This window comes from Talpa europaea (genome assembly GCF_964194135.1).
Source record: "Talpa europaea genome assembly, chromosome: 12".
In the NCBI taxonomy this organism is placed as follows: Eukaryota; Metazoa; Chordata; class Mammalia; order Eulipotyphla; family Talpidae; genus Talpa; species Talpa europaea.
In genome coordinates, this window is record NC_140079.1 from 12558891 (window position 1) to 12580019 (window position 21129).

Sequence of the window (21129 nt, forward strand, 5' to 3'; positions counted from 1 at the left end):
CTGTCTTACAAGAAAACATCACTAAATCTGAAACCTACACTTGAAAGATATTAACTTGTAACATCACAATGAACTCTCCACAGCTGGAATAACAAGTTATGAAATAAAACCACCATCTCCTCTAAGAGAGGATGTGAGAGCTGGTTCTGACTCAAGGTCTCCTTCCCTCCCGAGTCAGAGTCCAGACTATCAGCAGAAATCCTAATTATTCGGAGATGAGATTCCAGCAGGATTAAAAACGAACTTTTCCCCAAAGGTCTGATGGATCATAGATATAGTGTCTCAACCAATTTTCTTCCTACCATAGCAGTTAAGAGTTAAGTTTTCCTCTCATGTTACTTATGCTGATTTTGCTTAACTCTTAGGTATTATTTCCAAATGGTGTTAAAAACAAGACAATAGCTCAAAAACTTTTGGCATAAAGCATCTCCTTTCCTGCAACCACTTGGAAGAAATCAGAGTAAAAGAGTTATTTGATTATAAACTTTCAATTAATTGGACCCCATTTTAACCAGACTTTTCAATCATTTGGATTGTTGTCTTTTGCTGCTTATTTTTGTGCAAGCTATATTTCTGAAACTTGAAATGTAATTGAACTCTTTCAGAACTACACTACTTTAGAGTAGCCACAATCAGTACAAAATATTGAAGTATGCTGCAGTGAAGAATAGTATAGAAAGGAAGATTTTCTAAAACATAGGCTTTAACTACTTAAATTAAGAGATGGGAGAAAGTCTTACTTATGATTAAAAAAGGCAAAGAAAGTTTCACTGTGTGTATATATATATATCCCTGACAGTTATTTACACTCCATACATATCTTTAAAGAGGAATCACAGACTCTGTGCAACATAGATGACCTTTGCTCTAGCTCACTGGTTCTTTTTGAGTGAGACCTTATTGCAAAGGCCTCCAGCAGGGGTTGTTTAAGAGCAGACATGGCCCATTTGCCAATAAAACATCTGACTGTTCATAAACTCCTGGAGTTAGACTCTGCAGGCAGCTGAGCACTCAGCAGGGGCCTGTTCTAGGAGCCTCTTCTTCACCATCATTTTCTTAAGTCCTGTTTATGCCCAGGACTGGGGAGTAAGGCTGGGGCCTTGTCTTTCCCTGGCTTGGGTACGGGTGCAGTGCACCCCTGCTGGGAGACAGGAGCCTGAGGCAGGGCTGCAGAAACTATTGCTGGGGTCCCAAGCTCTGCTAACAGATGGTTTTGACTCTAGGTTGTCCAAAAATGTGAGGCATTTTCAAGCATGCAGGAGGAGACATTTTAGAAAGTGCTCTAACTCAATATGGATATGACTTAAGTAACCATGGGTGAAGGGTGAGAGCCATAAAGAAAGCCAAATGTGCTGAAGGTTATATAAAAGAGCCCAGATGCTGGAGTCATTCCCTACTCCACTTTAAGCAGGCATAGGGGAGCAGGGAAGGCGTGGGGATTGTGTAAATGAATGGAATTTTCAGTGGTCTCAGCATGCAATCTTTTGTTTCAGCTGTTAGGCAAATGTTTATTCTGGTAAGCTGCAGTTTCCAAGTTTCATAAAACTTTGTGAGAATTTTGTCTTTATTAGGAAGGTAGTGAGGTTGTGAGGAAGTCCTCAGAATTAGGATGCTTGTTTTGGGAAACATGCTATGCATGCTGTGATTTTTTTTTTCCCCCCATGGGGCAGAAGAAGTGAAAACAAGGACAGTGGTGTGGGAGTGAAACCATTTTAAAAAGTATTATCTGACGTGCTGTGTCACTGGCCATGGCTTTCCAAGTCCAATGTTGACTTTCTTTTAAAATAATTTTTTAAATACTTTTTTTAAAAATGCTTTTTAAGGTTAGAAATGTATGCTGGGTCTTTGCAGATGGGAATAATGAGATAATGAAAGAAACCCGCTGCCTCTCTCCAGAGCCACACCTGTGGTGGGTGAGGGAGGACGGGTCCTACCTTTAAGACGGAGGCGATCACAAAAACGGATTCACAGTCTAGGTGCACTTCCACTCCGGAATTCAGTCTCTCTTTCAGCTCGCGGCAGGACTTCACGTTGGCAGACTGTCTGAAGATGCCCTTTGTGAGGGGTCCTTTTTGATTAAGAAAGAAAAGCATGTCCTGTGGGGAAGCAAAAGAAAAAGCCAAGATGGCACCTCACACAGGCAGATGGGGGGTTGGAGGGTGCGACCGAGCAAAGGCGCTGTCCTCTGGCTCTTATTGCCTATTTATTCTCGCTGTACTCGACATCTAGCTCGAAGATTGCACTTCAAACTATTAGCTCTCACGAGACTGTCTTTGGCTTGGAGAACCAACAGCCGCTTTATAATCAAACTTCCCCGCTCACGTCAAGGGGCCTGCGAACGCGTCTCTCCAGCCTCACTGCTGGTCCCCGTATTCTCGTCCAGACTGTTCCCTCCCAACACGGACAGATCCTGCTACACCAGATCCTGCCTGTCTTCCTCCTCCACTCTACTTCCTATATTTACTTCCAGCTCTTAAAACGAGGCTCAGAAAGTCTTTCCTCCAGGACGCTTCCTCCACACACTGCACTCCCAGGTGTCTTTGATTTGTCCTCTCTCTAGCTGGGTGTCCTCTGCCTGCAGCGTGGGGAGAGAACGGGTGCCAGAGACGCGCACGCCACGGGCTCTGAACCCCAGCTCAGCCACGTGTGCACCACTGCGTGACCGTCGGCAAACCCGAGGCTTTTTATGCTTTCATTTGTAAAAGAAAGTAGCCAAGGCAGTCACTGCGCGTGAAGCCTGCTGGGAAGGCCAAGCGCTGCGGTGGCCACTGCGGCGCTCACAGGGGCCTGGTCGCCCAGTGCTGTACGGGGGTCACTGAACGGATAAACGGGAGGCGGTGGCTTTCAGCTAAGCTGCTCCGAGAGGAAACCAGAGGCTGTCTCTCTAAGCCACAGGCTTGAAATTAGAAAGACTGCGTTCTTTCTGCTCCTAAAGCGACGGCAGAGGACACTCACAACAAAGCAGCGTTCAAGAAAGATGTGAGAGGAACGCGAGGGACACGATGAGGCTTCTCTGTCCGCCGCGCAAACTGACTGATCCCAGCAGGCTTAGGTCACTCCCGCCTGAGCTAGGTGAGCGTCCTGTTCTGTCTTCCTGATGACGGCAATCGCTAGGTCAGGTTTTTACTCTTTGAAGTACGATAAGATCCTCAAAGTCAGGGTGTTTGGGGATAGATAGATCTGTTTGGGGATAGATCTGCCGCTTGGGCCTCTCTTTCCCCAGGCGCCTTCCAGCCAGCGTGGCAGCCGGCATGAGACTTACCAACACAGGTTTGGGCAGATTGTCGTTCTCACAAACACTCGGCAGAGACACTCCAAAGAGCTGCCCTGGCATAGGCGACGTCGGTGACATGGGCAAGTTGTCCAGGTGGGTGCTGGAGCCCCGCCAGAAGGCCCAGTTTATGATGGATCGCCTCCTTTTAAATGTCTTCTGGCCTGAATCTAAGGAAGAAGCAGGAGGATCAGGAAAACCAGTTGAATCCAACTACATGTGCTGCAGTTTCCATTCCACACTCTGTATGTCGCTGTCCTGTGTCACTCAGCCAATCACCATCACCAGGTAAGGAAGAATCAGATGTTTGGGTTATTATCCTCCCTGGGCTGGGGACATCCCTGGTTGGCTTACTGGAGTTTTGGTCCTGGATTTTCAAAGGCAGAGAAAAGGCTCCCTAGTTGAACTGTAACAACTTAGACCAGAAAAGTGTCTCACACCATATTTCTATCCATGCACACCCACACAACTATCTTATTCCATTTTAAAGATAGGCCTGGACATACAAAACCGCTGACGATTAAACTAGACCACATTTTAAAAGTTGGGAAGAGGAGCTGTTTCTAGGATGCTGCTCTCGAGAAACAGACTGCCTCCCTGCTGCTGAGATCTGAGCTAGGACGGCCACTCCCCTCTCCTTTTCACTGCCCTCAGTTCCAACTCTAAACAGCATGTTTATAGGCAGGAGTGAAGGAAACTTGCACTTACCTTGATGAAGTCTATAAGCTAATGGGGCACAAGGCTGGTGGTGGTGCTGAGGAAAGCAAGTATAGTAATAAAGTGTCATAAGGGGAGAGAGAAACACCAGCAGCTTCAGGAGATGAAGCACTTCCCCCAGCAGGAGGGAGGGAGGGGGTGATCCTGGAGGTGTTTATATTTGATTTGGAGTTTGAATGAGCAAAACTTCAACAGATGGAGCGACCAGCATGGTGCTTGACACTTAGTAAAGTGAACTGACAAGTCATTCTAGAACAGTGATTAAGCTGAGAAGTTTGGGTGGAGCAAGGTCAGCAGCGAGTCATGGCTTCTGGATAGCACATCCTTGATGTCACCCATCTCTCTCGTTAATGTGAGAAGTGATAGACACAAAAAACAGCAATTTGAGGGTCTTTTGGGTTTCCACCACCCCACTAAGCCCCCTTCTACTCCAAGGCCACAAAACACACAGACCACAACTATAAACTGAGCAAAACTAAAAACAAAAAAGAACACCTGCCTGAAGATACTAAAGAGTGACAAAAAGAGGGTAGATGCTGCAGATAAAAGTTTGATACTTGCAAGGGGAATGGCCCTGGGCAAATCCCCCCCAGGGTGGGGCGGTGTAGAGAAACTGGATGTCACTGGTGTGCAGAACTAGAGAATGGAGATGAAGGTAACCACAGCAGCTGGAAGGTAAGCAGGGGAAGGACCCCCCACCCCCCAACAAAGAAAACTGAACTGGGAGAACCCTGAACATTGCCTGTGAATTCTGCCCAGATCCCCAACTGGCTCCTGAAGGACACTCGTGTGGGGCAGATTCCAGAGAGCTGCAGTTACAGCTGCAAGAGCAGAGCAGAGCGGGGGTGGGGATATGTGTGGGGGTGCCGGCGGCTCCCATGCAGGTTGGGCTCCATTTCCCGAGGGAGCAGGGGAGTTAACCATTAGACTCTTGCTGGGTGGCACTGACACCCACGCTCGGCGGCTACCAGACACACCCTGACAGTGCAGTACGGAGGAAGGTGGTCCTCCCGGGAGTTGAGGCCTGTAGCCCTGGAGTCGGGGCTCGGCCACACTCCCGGTTCACACCGTGACTTGGGCAAGTCACTTCTTTCCTCTACTTTACAATGAGAACCAGACACCTGAGCCCGCAGGGGCTCGCTAAGAGAATTAAGTAGGATAACCCTGAAAAGTACAACTTTGCAATCTCAATCAAAGCCACCAGACACCAGTCTCTTCCCCATACCCACACTTCGCTGGGGTAACAGCCTTGGGGGAGTGGGCAGACAGTGAGGACACCAGACTCTGCACAAGATGATGCCTCGCTAGAGCGTGTTCCTGCCTTCCTGACCTTCCCAGCTGCCACCACTTACAAAAATTGAAAATGACACGATGCCCCTTCTTGCATCCAGGCGCCTGGCGAAGTCAGTGTGTGCATGCTGCCCAGGATGCCAACCAGCTTGGTACACATGGGTGGAGGAGTTGTCCTCAGTGTAGGGCATTTAACTTGGTTCTGTTATTTCTAAAGCTATAGGGCTTCTTTTTCAGCTTCCACACACCCCTTAGGAAGAACACGCCACCGTAAAGTGCTACACAACCAGCAATCCTATGAGGTACAGAGGATAAAGAAGAGATTGAGTCCTGTGAGTATTTTCAGCTGCAGCCACGCTTTGCATTTGTGCACAACACTTGATTTTTAGAGTTCACATTTCCTCTGGGACTGAGACAAAAAAAAATTTCATTAAAGTCTACTTTCTTGCAGAGCTTTTAACACAAAGCCCTTATATTTCATAGGCTGGTGATGGAAAAAAAAAACGGGCTATTGTTATGAAAATATAAGGGTGATGTACATGGAGAGCAAACTACATGCACGCCAATCTAGCTTCCCGCAACAATCCTGGCAAGACTCAAGTTTGTGTTTCCTCATTGGATTCAGGGAACTGAATATTAAAAATGACAATTACAAATTTACTCTTACAGAATAGTAAAAAAAAAAGAAAAAAAAAGAAATTAGAAATTCTATTCTTGCTATAGATTCCGCCCCTACCTCCAATTAAGAAGCCCCTTTATCTCCCCCCAGGGCACACAGGCAGAAGAAAAAGCAGGGGGTGGCGAGAACCCCGTGCTGCAGACCTTCCGGAAGGACCCCATCTCACCTCCAGCACGCTCCTGCTCTACCCTTGCTTCCCCTGCTGGGTGCCATGAAGCCATCTTCACTTTGCTCTTGCGCTTAACTTCTGCTCGCTCTATGCTGGGCTAAGCCGGCCAGCACACGACGGGGCGGCCACACAAACCAGATCTGTAATTTCTGATGTATTCCCACAGACCAGGGACGATGTGGCAGAGACACGAGGAAGGAAGGGGGCAGCCGCCAGCCAAGGAACGACGTTGTCAGGAAGTGACATTCAAGGTGGGTCTTGAGGTCAGACTGTCCCTGTCCAGCTGACACTGGAGGTGCCTCAGGGGGCAGCCACACCTGAGGCTGAGCGACAGTGACCGAGTCACGTGGGTGGCCTTCTCAGCATCTACTGCTAGCTTCTTGTGCCAGACCAGGAGATCTTCCACACACTGAGGCAGAAACTCAGAACAGAACAGAATGGGGAGGACAATGCTCACCAGGGTCATTCTGGTTAACAGCGATACCTTCCTCAGGCTGACTAGAGGAAGCCTCCCTCAGAAGAGGAGGTATAGAGTATTTATTCCAGTTGTGGTTTATATTTTCAGATGGCCTAAAAGTGTGATATTAATTGTTATCAGCCAAAACGCTAACAGAAATGATCTTCTCTCACTTGTTAACCTGAAGAGCAAGATTCCACATAAAAGACCATGCAAAAGATCCACTATGCTATTTAAGAAGGTATGAGTCCTGTGGATTTTAAATATAGATGCCACAAACAGGGTGTGGTGGACTGTGAGCACCCAAGTTTTAGGTGTTTATACTGTTTGCTGAAAAGGAAAAAACACGCAAATTCTTCTATCAGGAGTCAGGCGGCTCCATGACAGGTATGTAAACAAGGGCAGGGAGGAGCAGAGAGTCTTGTTCCTAAACTCATTTTCTTGAAAGAGGGAATCCTGGCTCAGATGTTCACAAAGAGGCAATAGGAGTGGGGGGTGGGAGGGGATGGTGGCACCAAGACAGTCAGCCTCTATGCAAGCGAGTTCGTGCTGACCGAGGGCAGGGCCAGCAGGCCCAGCTTCAGGTTTCGGCTTTACTGTCAAATGTGCTGCGAGCCTATTTATCTGTGAAAGGGGGTAACAGTGTCACTTCATGGGGTGGTTCTGAGGCTTAAAATCAAGTATTTTATAGTGTCAAATTCTGCGCAAAGATCACCTGCTCTGAAGCGTGCCCACCTGCGTGACTCGAATTTCAGGGCTTCTAGACCCACAGGCCTCCAGCCCTCTAGGGACCCGCCGGTTTCCCCCCCTCCAGTGGAAACAGCACCAAGTATAACAGGAAGGAAGGGGTTGCGGGTGAGAAGAGGTGGCTCTTGTGTGAAGTCGGGTGTGAGTTTGGTAGAAGACTAAACTTTAGCAGCGATGTTTTGACTAAACGGACATTTCGGTCATCTAAATTAGAGAGCAGCAAACCACATTGCTTGGGCCTAACCCGGAATGCCCCTTTCATTAGGTGACCAGTGAGCTAAGAAAGGTTTTCATGATTTCAAAAGGTCAAAAAAAAGTCTAAAGAATAATTGATGACTATTATCTCTAATAAACCAACTGTTCTCACCCCCAAAGAATCACCTCTTTCCATTAGTAGAGCAGTCTTAGATAAAATAATACACTCAGTAAAAAACTGTAGACATTTTTCTGTCACTCTGTGATTTTACCATGTGGTCTTTTGCAGAAAAAAGTTTGCTGTCCCTGATCTACATCAGAGGCTTCCAAAGCAGCTGTTCATCAAAGCTTCCTGTGTTAACACACATCCAGAAACTGGGTCTCTGTGATGTTTTAGGCGCTCAGGCGCCCGGGTCACCTGCAGCATGACGGCCGCCAGGGAGAGACTAGGAACAGCTCCCAGGCAGCCTCCAAGTTACGGAGGCAACGCCCTGACAACAGTGGGTGAGACCCTTAGCATTCTCACCCTGCTTACTGCTCTAATTAATGAAAACAAAATGATCAAGGAACACAGAGAGCAGAAGAGGGAGGTATTACTCTTGGTTGTAAAGGACAAGTTCCCTTGTGTCTTTAATGAGCCTATGATGATGTACCGATACATTCATTCGACCGCTATTTGGCACTGGTGGATGCCAGATGCTGGGAATACAGCAGGGAACAAGACAGACCTCAGCCTCTGCCTTCAGGGAACTCACATTTTAGTGGACAGAAAACTCCGACAGCTCTAAAATACTGCTTCCTAAAAGGCTCAAAGGTGTGAAAGAACAGCCTGCGACAGTCCCAAACCTCAGTTTACTGTTGCAAGAGAGAAGCAGACCAGGGAGACCAGAGCTGCTTCCACAGCTGGTGAAGGTGAGATGTGGGCGCTCCAGACCTTCAGTAAACAAAGTCTGAGGCCAGGACAGCCACAGCACATCCTGGGGTGTTCGCATAAGTACTGGTCGGGGGATGCTTGTAAAACAGCTGCCACCGCCCATTGGTCCATATGAACACTGGCAGCTGCGAAGATGCAGCATCAATGTGCTGCTACCCCCACCCACTGTTGCTGTCTTTTTCTTCTCTTTCAGACACGACTGACTTTCAGACTAAGGGGCTTAAAGCACACTCAGGTGAGGTAAATGGCGGTCCCTCCTCTAGTGAACATCACTCTCTGAGGTTCTCCCTGTGGGGTGGGTGAGAGATGGCTATGTTCACAGGCATGAGGAGTGACTCCTGTGGAAAGCGTCTGCGCCCTCCAGGAGCAGCCTGGCCAGCCCGGCCTCCTGCCACCACGTTCACCTGCCCACAGTGGGCGCGAGGTTAAAGGGGAAGGGACAGTGAAGGAAAGAGGAGCAGACGTACTGCTACCAACTGCTGCTTCCTAAAACCACCTTCTGTGAGTCCATCTTCCCTTTCAAAACACATTCAAAAGAGAAAAATCCCTTCCCTGGCTGCAAGTGTGGGGCTCAGTCACTGTCCTGTTTGCAGGAATGAACACGCTTGTTGACGAAGGCCTGAGAGGAGGCCACTCACCGCTCAGGGGCTGGGCTGCAGCCAGGCGGCTGGGCTTCAGGATGAACTGGCACTGCATCTCGCGGGGCAGCTGCTCCATGAGGAAGGGCTCCTGCAGGTTGGCAGGTGAGGCTGAGTCCTTGGGCCCCGGGGCCAGGAGCGCTGTGTCGCGGAGGTGACTCATCTTGATTCCATAGGGATATTCATGCCCTGCGAGGAGAAAGAGCCAAGGTAGACCTCAGGCTGGCAGGCGCTCGGACACGCGTGCCATGTGTGGGGCCCCTGCGGCTTCCAGATGAAAAGTCCTCCAGCTGACTGACTACCGCGAATGCACTTTCAGCGCAGGTGCCTCGCCCGCGGCAAGCAGGAGGAGAAAAGCAAAGAGAAAGAAGTCTTTAAAGACTATCTTACAGGGGACACAGCAGTACCGGCTTCACCTCTCTCTGCCTCTGAGGATAGTCAAAGATACTCTGGCATCTCCTTTGAAACAAACTGTGAAGCTCAGCAAATCCTTGACCTCTCAGCTTCAAATTCATGATTTAACTATTTACCCTACGTATCACACCATAAGATTATCACACCTAATGATAAAGATCCTGTAAGTAAACCTTCGTGGTTAACAGTATTTAAAATAAATGGGTAACAGACTGCCTTTCAAGTATGACTACTACTGAATACAAGATGTCCGTCTGAAAACATTCATGACTTTTCATCAGTTTCTGTTAACTGAACTTCTATAGCTGTCTCTAATACTTTGAACCTTACTGTTTTTTTTTTTTTTAAATCATCTGACTTAAATAAGGTAATGCTCACCAGTAATGTCTCAAAAGAAATGCTGGAAAATTTGCTTAGAGAGATAGTAGCTGCCACTTCACTACCTTACTTTGCTAAGTCAAGAGTTTTAGGCATCTAAGTGAGCTCATTTCATTTTCTGTATGATGCCTAAAAATGTCCGGGGCCCAGGGCAGGTGTTACACACTCAATGGGAGACCAAGGGTCACCCCGGGATTCCCAGTGCCGCCCACAGAGGCAGCACAGCCAGTAGCGAAGGGAACAGGAAGTCAAGGACTGAACATGAAATGCAAAAAATACAAATATAGAGGGGGAAAGGAAGACCAGTACATAGTGCTTTCTTCCAGAAAACACTTTAAAAAAGGTTTGACAAGATAGTTCTGTTTGTAAACTAAAAAAAAAAAAAAAATGAAATTTACGTTTCTCTTCCCAACTCTACCATTGAGTGATTAGCACACAGGAAATGCTTGGTGCTCGAAATATTCATTTAATATTTGAGCTTAGGTGCATATGACCAGTTCTTGGAGACATTTAGAAGTCCACACAATGCAATCTTCGCGTTTTGCAAACACTTACCAATAAGTGGGTATGGTGCCTCTTCTTTGCCAGAATTGACCCATAATTGGTAATCTCGCTCAGAGCCCTTGGAGAGAAAAGAATCAACTTTCATGTTTGGTAATTGAATGAGGATAGCTGTGGGGTACTTTGTTTTAGAAAAAAATGAAAAAGGGGAACAATATCAATGTGATTCAGGTTATGGGGTTGGTTATAGGTTTGAAGATGCAGCCCTAATCCCTCCAACCCACTTCCCTCTCTCCAGTCCCTGACAGAGGACTCAGGAGTCCTGCCCTTCCTCCTGGTGGAGACCAGGGCTCCAGGCAGTGCAAGGGAATCAGCACCCCACTATATGGATAGTCCCCAAAATCCTATCCAAGATTCATACCTAAGCACTTTACAAAGGAAAAAAAAAGACTTTCTGGTTTTCTTCTTTAGAGTCCCAACTTCTGCTATGTCTCTAGAATTCTCAGAATATGGGGCTGAATCTCCAACACCCCCCTGCAAAGACAACCTTGTTACCCACAAAGTCCCTCACACTGCCATCAGAGAATAAGAGCTCAAAGGCTGATCAGTAGCTCAGCTCCTTCCTAATGAACAGAGAATGAGCGAGCCTTTGAGGACACAGGTGGCTGGCGCAGTCGACATTAGCTTTACTTGGGGCAAGACCAGTTCTGCCTAGAGACGAGGCCCAGTCATGCAAAACAATGGAGTGGTTCACGAGTAGAATTATAACCCAGTAACACTAGAAATTCTATTTTAAAGAACTAACAGTTAAGCAGATGTTGCTGTAACTTATAGGAGAGGACAGAGCAAAAACAACTGTAAATAAAGCTAGAACAGATTGGTAATATTTAACATTCCTGCCTTTGTTTTTTCATTAAAAATCATGCTGCTAACCTTATAACGGAGGGTACTGGCTGTGGAGAATTCCACTCCCTCCCCACTTGGTTTGTGATTTCCTTCCTCATCCCTTCCCTGGAAACTTTTATTGCAATTAGGAAGAACAATTTAATGAAAATCCTTTTTTTGTAGTGTCTGAAAACAATGTAATAAAACACTTTTCTCTTAGAACACCAATCATCAGTCTCTTTTTCTAATTACATTGAATAGAAATATTCAAGATATTTCAAATTAATAGAAATATTTGTAATAATATCTGAGGAGAGGGATCACTTTATCCAAAGGAATAGCCTAAGAAAATGAGTCATGTCAATTAATTAATTTCCCCTTCTTCCCTCTACACTGTTCCTCTAGGATATACTCATCTGAGCTTAGAAATCAACACAGATGCCTGCTCTACCCTGTGCATAAAAGTTTAATTACGTCCTATACTATTAAATTTTATAAATTAGATTTCTTATGCTAAATTTTGGTTGCCCTGAGTTCTTAGTTACTATAGGACTATGTGAGTGAGTGGCTCTCAAGCCAACTAACAAGCAAATGCTACAGCTTAACACATGTCAAGTCACACCCCAGAACAACAGTGTTTTCTTATTGAAGACTCTCCCCTCCAGAACTGGTGCTCAGGTGCATCCTCTAGAACATCCTCCTGAACTTCACTCCTCCAGTGCATGGAGGTAGTCATCTCACAGGGCGGAGTGTAAAATTATAGTTTAATCTTTAGTTCACACAGGTTTTAAAATAGGAATAGAAAAATAGCACCTAGTATTAGTTAATCTTAGTGCCCTATTGTCCTTATTTTGGGAGATAAACGATGACTTTGGTATCTCTAGTAATCCACTATCTCAGGATGGGAATGATGATATTTACAGGACTCTAAAGTATCAATGGTTGTTTTCAATAGAAAGTATCAAGCACAATACTTACAGTTATCCCCAGCATTGGCAGTGACATGTTGATAACTTCATTCACTGTATCTGAATTCGTTACTGTTATAGTTTTAGACTGTAGGGAAAAAAAGAAATACAACTATAAATATGGACTTTAAAATAGGTGAACACAAAATTATTGTCAAATGATTTTCCAAAGGCAAATCTTGGTTTCAAGTGTTGACAGAGCAAAGCATGTGATCTTAGAACATAAACCCGACTGTAAATTACTTTCTTCCCATTATATATTATATCTTTTAGTAAAACATCTACTTCCCTTAAAGAATATGTGCTCACAAGATATAAGATATTAAGCAAGAAAAGAATAACTATGTTTTGAGTGAGGATGTCGACTGCCCTCTGCAGTGACCCAGGGCAAGTGCTGGCTTGGGGACGGTTTCCACAGTGTGGGTTTCTGTTTCTCTGCATGGCAAAATATCAGGACAGGTAAAAGCAGAAAGAAGTTAAACTTTAGAATTTCTAAAACCCACTATTTCTTGAGTACTTTCCACAGGCTGGGCACTGTGGCTAATGAGGTTGGCACAGTTGGAATCTTTAAAGGCCTGTGAGCCAGTGAGTCTAACAAACAGGACAGACAATTCCAGAAAGCATGGTTCTGTTACCAGCTCTGCCTCTGAAGAAGGTCTCCACAACAGCTCTGCACTAAACCACTCTGAGGAATCACCACTTAAAAACAGACACTTCACAACAACCAGGAAAAGGATCAGCAAGATACAGATGCCCATGGCTTCAATGACTTCCAAGACCTTGTCTAACTACCAGGCAATGTTGTGCTACAAAAAAAAAACAACAACAAAAAACAAAACAAAACAAAACAAAAACAAAAAAACCAACCAACAAAAAACAAAACACAAAAACACACACATACACACACACACAAAAAAAAAAAAAACCCAAAAAACCACTTACTATGCTCATAGGTTATACATAGTGTAATTATTAGAGAAATCAGTTCTGCTGGGGCTGAAATGACCAATAGGTAGTATCAATAGAAACAAAATGATATAAACACAAACATGCCATAAAAACAAAGCTAAGTGAAATCCACTGACTGTTCATCATGTATCCTTCCATCTAGATTCTTCCATTTTTCTCTACAAGCCAATTATTTGACATGACAAATTGCCCCTGAAGGTTATTAATTTCAAGCCATGCTCTTTGCAACTCCAAAAATTATGCAAAGTTGCCTCAAAACCTAGCAAGGAGGGGTCAGAGCACCTAACAGAGTTTGTCTTCTATCAGAGTGGCAGAGCTGTACTTGAGATGTAATTTCATGAAAGGTTTCTGGATGTTTATTTTTTCCCCTTCATTTTTTAAGTGGAAAACCCTTCATTTATTTTAAAGAAACTCGCTCATGAAGTCTTTGCAAAGAGAATAGTCTATCTTGTAACACTAATAATCACTCCCCATGCACCTCCTAAGATAATGATTTTTCTTAACAGTAGGCCCATACATTCAAAACAGTAATTATAGGATGTGTGTTTTTCCCTGCATGCCTCTCTGGTAAACAAAACAAATGAATTTCAGCAGTTAGTGCTCCTTGGCTAGTAAACAATTCCACAGACAAAACGGAAAAGGGGGTTATTTTCCACAGGCTGTCAGGCTGTGTACCCCCAAAGGCCAAGGGGGTGCATGCTTCTCCTACGTGCACCGCTAACTGGGGGACAGCACTTTCTCTGGAAGCAGGTCTCCCTCAAAGGAGACTCGGGGGGACACAGAAAGCGGCTCCCTCACCACAGGATGGCGAGTCTGGCCCCCTGGAGGGAGCCAGGTGCTGGTGATGAGAACCACACACCCAGTCTGACCACACGCTGGCCTTCCAAAATCAGAGCAGGCCATGGGTCCCTTCTCAAGCAAGCGCTGTCCACACGCTGAAAATAACACATTAAATAAATTGAAGGGATTTTCCATGAAAATTCTGAATGGAACCAGCTGCCACCGCTGAACCGAAGCTGGCCGACTGATGGGGATGGGGGTTTTGGTTTTCGCCTTTGCTACTGGCCATCTCTGTCGTCTCATTCCATAAAAATTTGAGTATTTACCTCAAGCATGGACATCTGCACCTCTGTCTGCACATCTGCATAATTTCTACTTTTGCCCAAAACGTAACTGGTTTTTATGACATGTTTCTAGACAGGGCTGCTCTGCGGGGCCCAGATGCCCTGCGGGCGCGTCTCTAACCTTCCCTCCTATTTCTCTCCCATGACAGCTCAGCGCCTGCCCTGGGTTCCCAACATCAAATCCCACCTAGTAACTAGGGCTGAAGGCTGACTTTGTGTTGTGAGGGAGACATGCGCCCACCCCTTAGAAGCATCTCCTCTCCTAGCCAACCGAAGGGATTCAATCCCCAAAGACTCAAAGGATGATCAACAGTCCAGAATCCGCTCTCCACTTTCCCAGTGCCAGCGGGGGAGACCTGCTTCCTGCAGGCAGGACTAGAGGAGCCCTTGAGCCCGAGGGAGTGCAGAGGCCTCTGGCAAAGTAACATTAAACACTGTAGTTAATAGGAATTCCCCTTGCTTCTAAGTGCCACTTTGCACATACACAGAGACAGACGCACACCCAGGACAGCCCATTTCTCCCACAAACACACTAAATGCCTCCCGTCCCCAGACAGCACACTGCCCGCCTCGTGTGTCTCTTTATTCTTACGCAGGGGCTTGGGATGTAATTGTCTGGCTGAGGAACACTTACATAGGCACAATTCCCAATGTCCTTGGCGAAGATTTTGAGGGGAATGCTCTTCGGGTAGTCCTTCTCTTTCTCTAGGTGGATGTATCTGACGGGTGCAACAACGCAGAACAACACTGAGTCAGACGGTTCCGTGGCCGCTTGTTATACTACTGAATCTACTGTGCAAATACCGCGGCCACTTGTTAGTTCAATGGTTTACTACTGATTCTAGTGTGCAAATATCTTCAATATACTTACAGGCTATTTAAAAATAATAATAGTAATAATAGTAATAATAATAATAGTAATAAAAAACAGATGGACAGACTCAGCCGGGCCGGATTACATTACGGGTTGGAAAAGAATTAAGTAAAAATCCTCGGGACACAGACACAGGCCCAGGAGCACGGCGGGCCCTTCTGGTGTGAGGCCTGAGAGCACACACAGGGAGCTTATTCTGGAAGCCCCCCTGCTTCCTCCGGGGAGGACCAGCACCTCACTGCTAAGAGCAGGAGGACACGCGATGCTCTGCTGGACCCCCAGAACAAAGGCCTTTTACTTCCCAGGTGCAAGTCTTGGTTCTCCCGTAGGCTGGGGCGGGAGTGGGAGGAAGGACAGGGCTGTAGGTCTAGGACATGAAGCCCAGTGATCCACGTATAGTTTGCATGCTCAAAGGCAGGGGTGCTTGACTTTTGAGGGGCTCAGCAGGAAAGCCTCCACAAATGGCAACTTAACCCATGCTTTGAGGAAACTATTAGCTCCAAGCAGAAGGTTGGACACACTCAAGGAGATGAGATGCAAGAGATTATTCACCAATTTGGTGAATAATGACAAATGAACAATTTCTACCATGGAAAAGGGACAGAGGTTAAAAATACGTGAGCATCATTACAAAGCATGAAAAAAATACCTCTGAAGGAGAGAGAGCCATTTGTCCTTTTGTTCTGGAGAACTGCAATCAAAGGAAGCGGGAAAGAAAAATTAAACGGCATCGAATACTGACAGCGAGGTAGCTGAGATCGCAGAGCCAGTGGAGGGCCCGCCAGTGCTGCCCAGGATGCTGCCCCGGCCTGCGCGCGTCCCAGCCGTTGCTGCAGTGAAGTCCCTCTGGGAAAAACAACACCCCTTGGCTAGATCTACTACATTTTCTGCTCTTTCAGGAGGATTATCCCAGGGGGAGGGAGCTCTGACAGGGGAACAGGCACTTGGTGCAGAATCCAAACTCGTGGCCTCAAAACCATGTGACAGCGATACCTGGGTCCACCCCTGAGCAGCGCTACCCCTGAGTGTCCCCATCTGCAAAAGTGGCTTCCTATGGCCGCGGGCCAGCCAGCCAAGGCATAATTAATTAGAGACTAAGGGATAAAAGAGAAATCTGGCATGCAGTTGGAAATATCCTGGTCCAGAAATCAGTTCATTATGAAAAATTTTTATACTCACAAAAGAATTGCAATTTAGCCAATTTCTTCATAGAAAACGTATGATAATCTTCTCATTAAGAGGCAACTACTTAAAGTGCTACTAATGTTTTTTCCTGAAGCCCCTAGTACATTTAATTCTTAGGCATTATAAAAATTTAAGGTGTATTTTTACATGGTCTTGATCTTACTAGTTTTAAAGACCTTATTTTTAGTCATCAAGATGTTGGAAGCCTTATTTTCTTATTCCAGAAAAATGCACTTATCAAGTATTTGTAGTTTTTTCCTAATCCTGTTGCTTAGCAACTTTCTCCTTAAGTCATCTCCAGGACTGGTCATCAGAAAGTGATGGTCCAATTTTCATCTTTCACAATTTCTTATGATCTCCTGACCTATTTATTCCCTCAAACAGAAGATTTTCTAGGTTCATCTATGTCAAGTCTCAGATTTACTTAGCAAAAATCTATGCTAAAACTTGATGAATTTTCTTTAAGACTATTTTCAAATCTGTTAAATAAAAATACCCTTATAAAAAACACCTCTTTTTTATTAGGTATTGTGGTAATATGGGTTTACAACACCCTATGTGACTCAAAGCCTCAGGACCCCAGCTCCTCAGCGGCAGCTCCCCACATCCACCCCAAGGCAACTTCAGCCTCCACCACAGTCCACTGTGGCCCCCCACTGTCCCCCCTCCCCATCTTACAGCCCCAAACCCATAGTCAGATGTCTCAGTTTTGTTACTGGTTTGGTTTGCCTGATCTTTTGTTTCTCTATATTCCATAAATAACATTATTTTTAAGTCACAATTTGTTACTGACATATAAGATACATAGAGAAAACTGCCCAGTGTTTAAGTGTAAAGCCTGAAGAATCTTCATAGCTAAACCCACCCGCCTGACCAGCACCAGGCTTGGACCCGGAAGGCCGCCCGGGTGGTCTCCTGTCCCCCTTGGCAGGCGCCAGCCACCACTTCTCATGCACTAGTTTTCTGGTTTGCTACTTGATATAAATGTAACCGGGCGGTGGGTACTAGTTTATGCCCGGCTGCTTTCATCCAACGTTAAATTTGTGGCTGTGATTGTATTATCGCAGGTGGTCTGAGTTCGTCCACTCTTGCTGCTGTGCAGAGTTCACTGAATATTCGGCACACATTAAAGACAAATCGCGAAACGTGTCAGGTTAATGTCACGAGATAAAATTTAAAAACGAGAGCCTGTGTTTCCCCCTTTTCTCCTGCTCTATGCAAGAACCCCAGACTTCTCTTTCCTGAGTTATTCTTATCTCGAGCATTTTTAAAGAACTAAAACTAGAAGTGCTCCAAAGTCAAGGTTATCTCAGAATTTCATAAACATGTAAGCTCATCTGGGAAGAGTCAGGGGAGGAGAAAACAGTGTGTGTTGCAGAAAGGAAAAGGGAACAGCGGATTGAGAGGTTTCCTCATTTCTGGCAGGAGACAGAGTCCGTCATCCTTCAGAGTGAGGGAGGAATCAAACAGCACTTTTGGAGGTGCCTCAGCAAACAGAACCCAGATGAAATGGCTGTAAGGAGGGACCAGGGTAAGTCTTTCCTGGGGACCCAGGATTTTCTATCAGCAAAGACCTGTGTCCCACCAGGGCAGGACTCGGGTACCTCTGGACATTAGGGGATAACTTGGGGTAGAAAAAACATGTCAGCATGTTTGCAACAGGCTGAAGGTCAGAGGCTTGTCTCCTGTATCCTGGTTCTACCCTAGAATACAAGTTTTCCAGTACCGAAGACCATTTGAAGGGCCTCCCTGGTGGTGGGGCGGGTTGAGAGCCGCGCTGTGAAGCTGTCTGCAGCCTCTGCAGCGTGGGTTCAATTCCCGGCCGGCCAGGGAGATACTCACATGGCGCAGCAGACCTCTCCTGTCTCACCCGCTGCTCCCCTCAGCAGCGTGTTTTGGTCCTTCTGCCTGTTCTGTTCCCCACTCTGTCTCTGGTGAATCCTCTCACCCTCCGGCGCCTGTGACTAGTACCCCAGCTCTTGTATAAATAAATAAATCTTAAAAAAACCCAAATATTTGAGTCTCTACCAGGCTGGCAAAATGAGGGCTCAAGGTGGATTTTAGCTTGGCAGTATTTTCTCGAATACCTGAAGACTAAGTTTCATACGAGGGGCTTAAGTTAATAGCATTCTTTTCCTTTTGTCATCGATTGTCGTCAGGTCTACACCCTTGCTGTCTTTTGAATGGTGTTCTCATTTCCCTCTGCTGTAGTCTTCAAACTCGAGGCAGCTATAGATCCAAGGTTTGTGAACAGGAGTACAGGTGGTGATGGAGATATGAGGTTACTTTTGGCCTTTTTTGAGATGTGATGATCTTTTGCCTCTTCCCAAGGTCAAGAGTGGAAAGTTCACATTCGTGGTTTGTTCCGTCCCCAGTCTGACGCATCAGGGAGGGGATTCCCCAGAGCTGACCGCTGTTGGTTAGTCTTAGAATCCAAAGCTATTAGACTCTACTTTCTGGTTTCTTTATTGATATTAGGAGAGGAAGCTTCTTCACTTGTTGGCCCAGTGACATTGGTTATGGTCTAGATTTTCTTAATACACACACACACACACACACACACACACACACTCACTCTCTCTTTCTCATCCCATTTCAAGTTTCCCTCTGGTATTATTTCACTTCAGGTTGAAAAACTTCCATCAGCATTTTTTTCTTATAGTACAGGTCTGCTGGCAATAAATGCTTACATTTTAGGAGAAAAAAACATCATTATTTCACCTTCATTGTTAAAGAATATCTCTGCAGAGGGTAGTATTCCAGGTTGAAAGATAACACCCTGCTGTTTCTGACCCCCCCGATTTCTGAAGGTGAGCCCAAAGAGGGAATCACTGATCTCCACGTGACGTGCTGGGTCTGCATCTTTCTCATCTTCAGTTCATAGCGGCTTGTAACGTGACTAGGCATAGTTTTCTGCAGACTCCTTTTGTGGTTCCCTGAGCTTATGAATATGCCCATTTATGTCTTTCACCAAATTTAGTAGGTTTTCAGCCATAATGTCTTCAAATATTTAATTTGGTCCATTCCCTCTCTCCAGTCTTTCTGGAATTCTACATGGAAGTATGCTATACCCTTTTGGTACTTTCCAACAAATCTCTGATGTATTTTTCATCACAAAATCTTTATTTTTCTCTGTTCTTCAGATTGGACAATTTGCATTGATTTATCTTCAAGTTCACTGACTCTTTCCTCTTTAACTTCCATTTTGCAACAAAGGCCACAGTGGGGACTTTGAAAATGTAGTTTCCACTTCTAGAATATTCATCTGGTTCTTTTTCCTATTCTCTGTCTTTATGGTGAGATTATCTTTTCATTCATTTAAATTGGCTTTTCTTTTTAGAAACCCAGCATAGTACCAAGAGCTGCTGGAAAGTTCCCTGGTTCTTCATATGTCAAGAAAGTTAGCTTGTATTCTGGATACCACCGTGGATTTAGCCATCCTGTTTCTTTGGTACTAGTCTATGAGAGTTTCTATGACTTCTGTTTTTTTTTTCTCTTGTGACCTTGGCAGTCTTGAGGATGCCTGCTCAGGTGACCTCACAGTCTGTCTCTCAGCTTGAGCCTGTCTGATGTTTAGCTCAGGGTTAGATTAGGATTATGGATTTTGGGAGGATGTCCACACAAGTGAGTAGCTCATTCCATCACAGTACTTTAAGGTGTATATGACATCACACAAATGATGTTAGTCTTGGTCATTTGGCTAAAACAGTATATACTTTTTGAGCAACACAATGTTAAACTTATGCCACATTTTCCCCTCTTAAAAAATGTTCCATGAAAACTCCTTGATTGAAGATGTCATGCATTCCCACCCTTTCCTGGAAATCATTTCCTTCTGCCTGTAACTTCAAGGAGATGGGGCAGTAAGAAATGATAACATCGACAGAAACCTGCCATGGGAAAGACAATATGGAGAGAGTGAGACAAATACATGTCTCTCCCAAGTCAGTTCTTAAAAATCTTGCAGTAGGATGTAATGACATGCCTTGCCTTTACTGTAAGATTAGCAACTTGGAAAATTCTAGTTATCAGGCTTTAGAATGATGCCTGAAAAGTCTGGTGGGGAGAAAAGAAGCAGAAAAGCAAGCTCTGCATGCATATGAGGAGCCACAGTTCTCAACTGCGACACATGCTGGACACAGGGGACAACTGTTCCAAAGTCACAGGTGTGAGTTTTGGTGTGTTCACCGTGAACCAAAACATGCCAGTTTAGTGTGTTTAGGGTAAGAGTACAAATATTTTGTACTTATGCATTCTCCAGCCTCATCCCAGCTTAAGAGTGAGTCTTGGAAATACTTTGATTCCTTGAATCATACACGGGTTTTGATTGTCACATCTCTAAAGCTATCAACTCAGCACCTCATGTACAGACCAGGATACCCATATTTCATGACATTAATTTTATTTCCATAATTAAAAACTATTTCTTTAGAGAATGTGGGTGTATAAACAAGTCATTTAAACTTTACTGGACTATCTCATAAAATTTGGTTGAGCGACGGTCTATTTCTATGGTTTGAAAAGACCAACTCGAAAGCTCGGTGTGTAAAACAGTACCCGAAGGTTAGGAAGGGGACACTGGAGGAGAGTCCTAGAGCTCTGCCCAGTTTATTGCTCTCTCAAAGTCCAAGTCCACTTAAAGGCACTGGTCAAGCCCAGATAAACAATCCCAAGAGTTCTCCGTATTTACCATTTCCTGCTCCCAGTAAGGGCTTCATCACTGTTCGTAGCTTC

General features: G+C 45.3%; 1 protein-coding gene across 1 annotated transcript in view; it reads right to left on the reverse strand.

Annotated features, from left to right (window-relative positions):
* The window catches only part of ARHGAP20 (Rho GTPase activating protein 20), a gene marked incomplete at both ends in the record, with an annotated part of 89274 nt that overhangs the window by 8100 nt on the left and 60045 nt on the right, over window positions 1–21129 (reverse strand). Inside the window, 7 exons of the mRNA XM_084249812.1 lie at window positions 1935–2096; window positions 3263–3441; window positions 9098–9286; window positions 10445–10511; window positions 12254–12331; window positions 14971–15055; window positions 15860–15901. Coding sequence (XP_084105938.1) covers window positions 1935–2096; window positions 3263–3441; window positions 9098–9286; window positions 10445–10511; window positions 12254–12331; window positions 14971–15055; window positions 15860–15901 — 802 coding nt within the window. The remainder of the gene's footprint in view (window positions 1–1934; window positions 2097–3262; window positions 3442–9097; window positions 9287–10444; window positions 10512–12253; window positions 12332–14970; window positions 15056–15859; window positions 15902–21129) is intronic.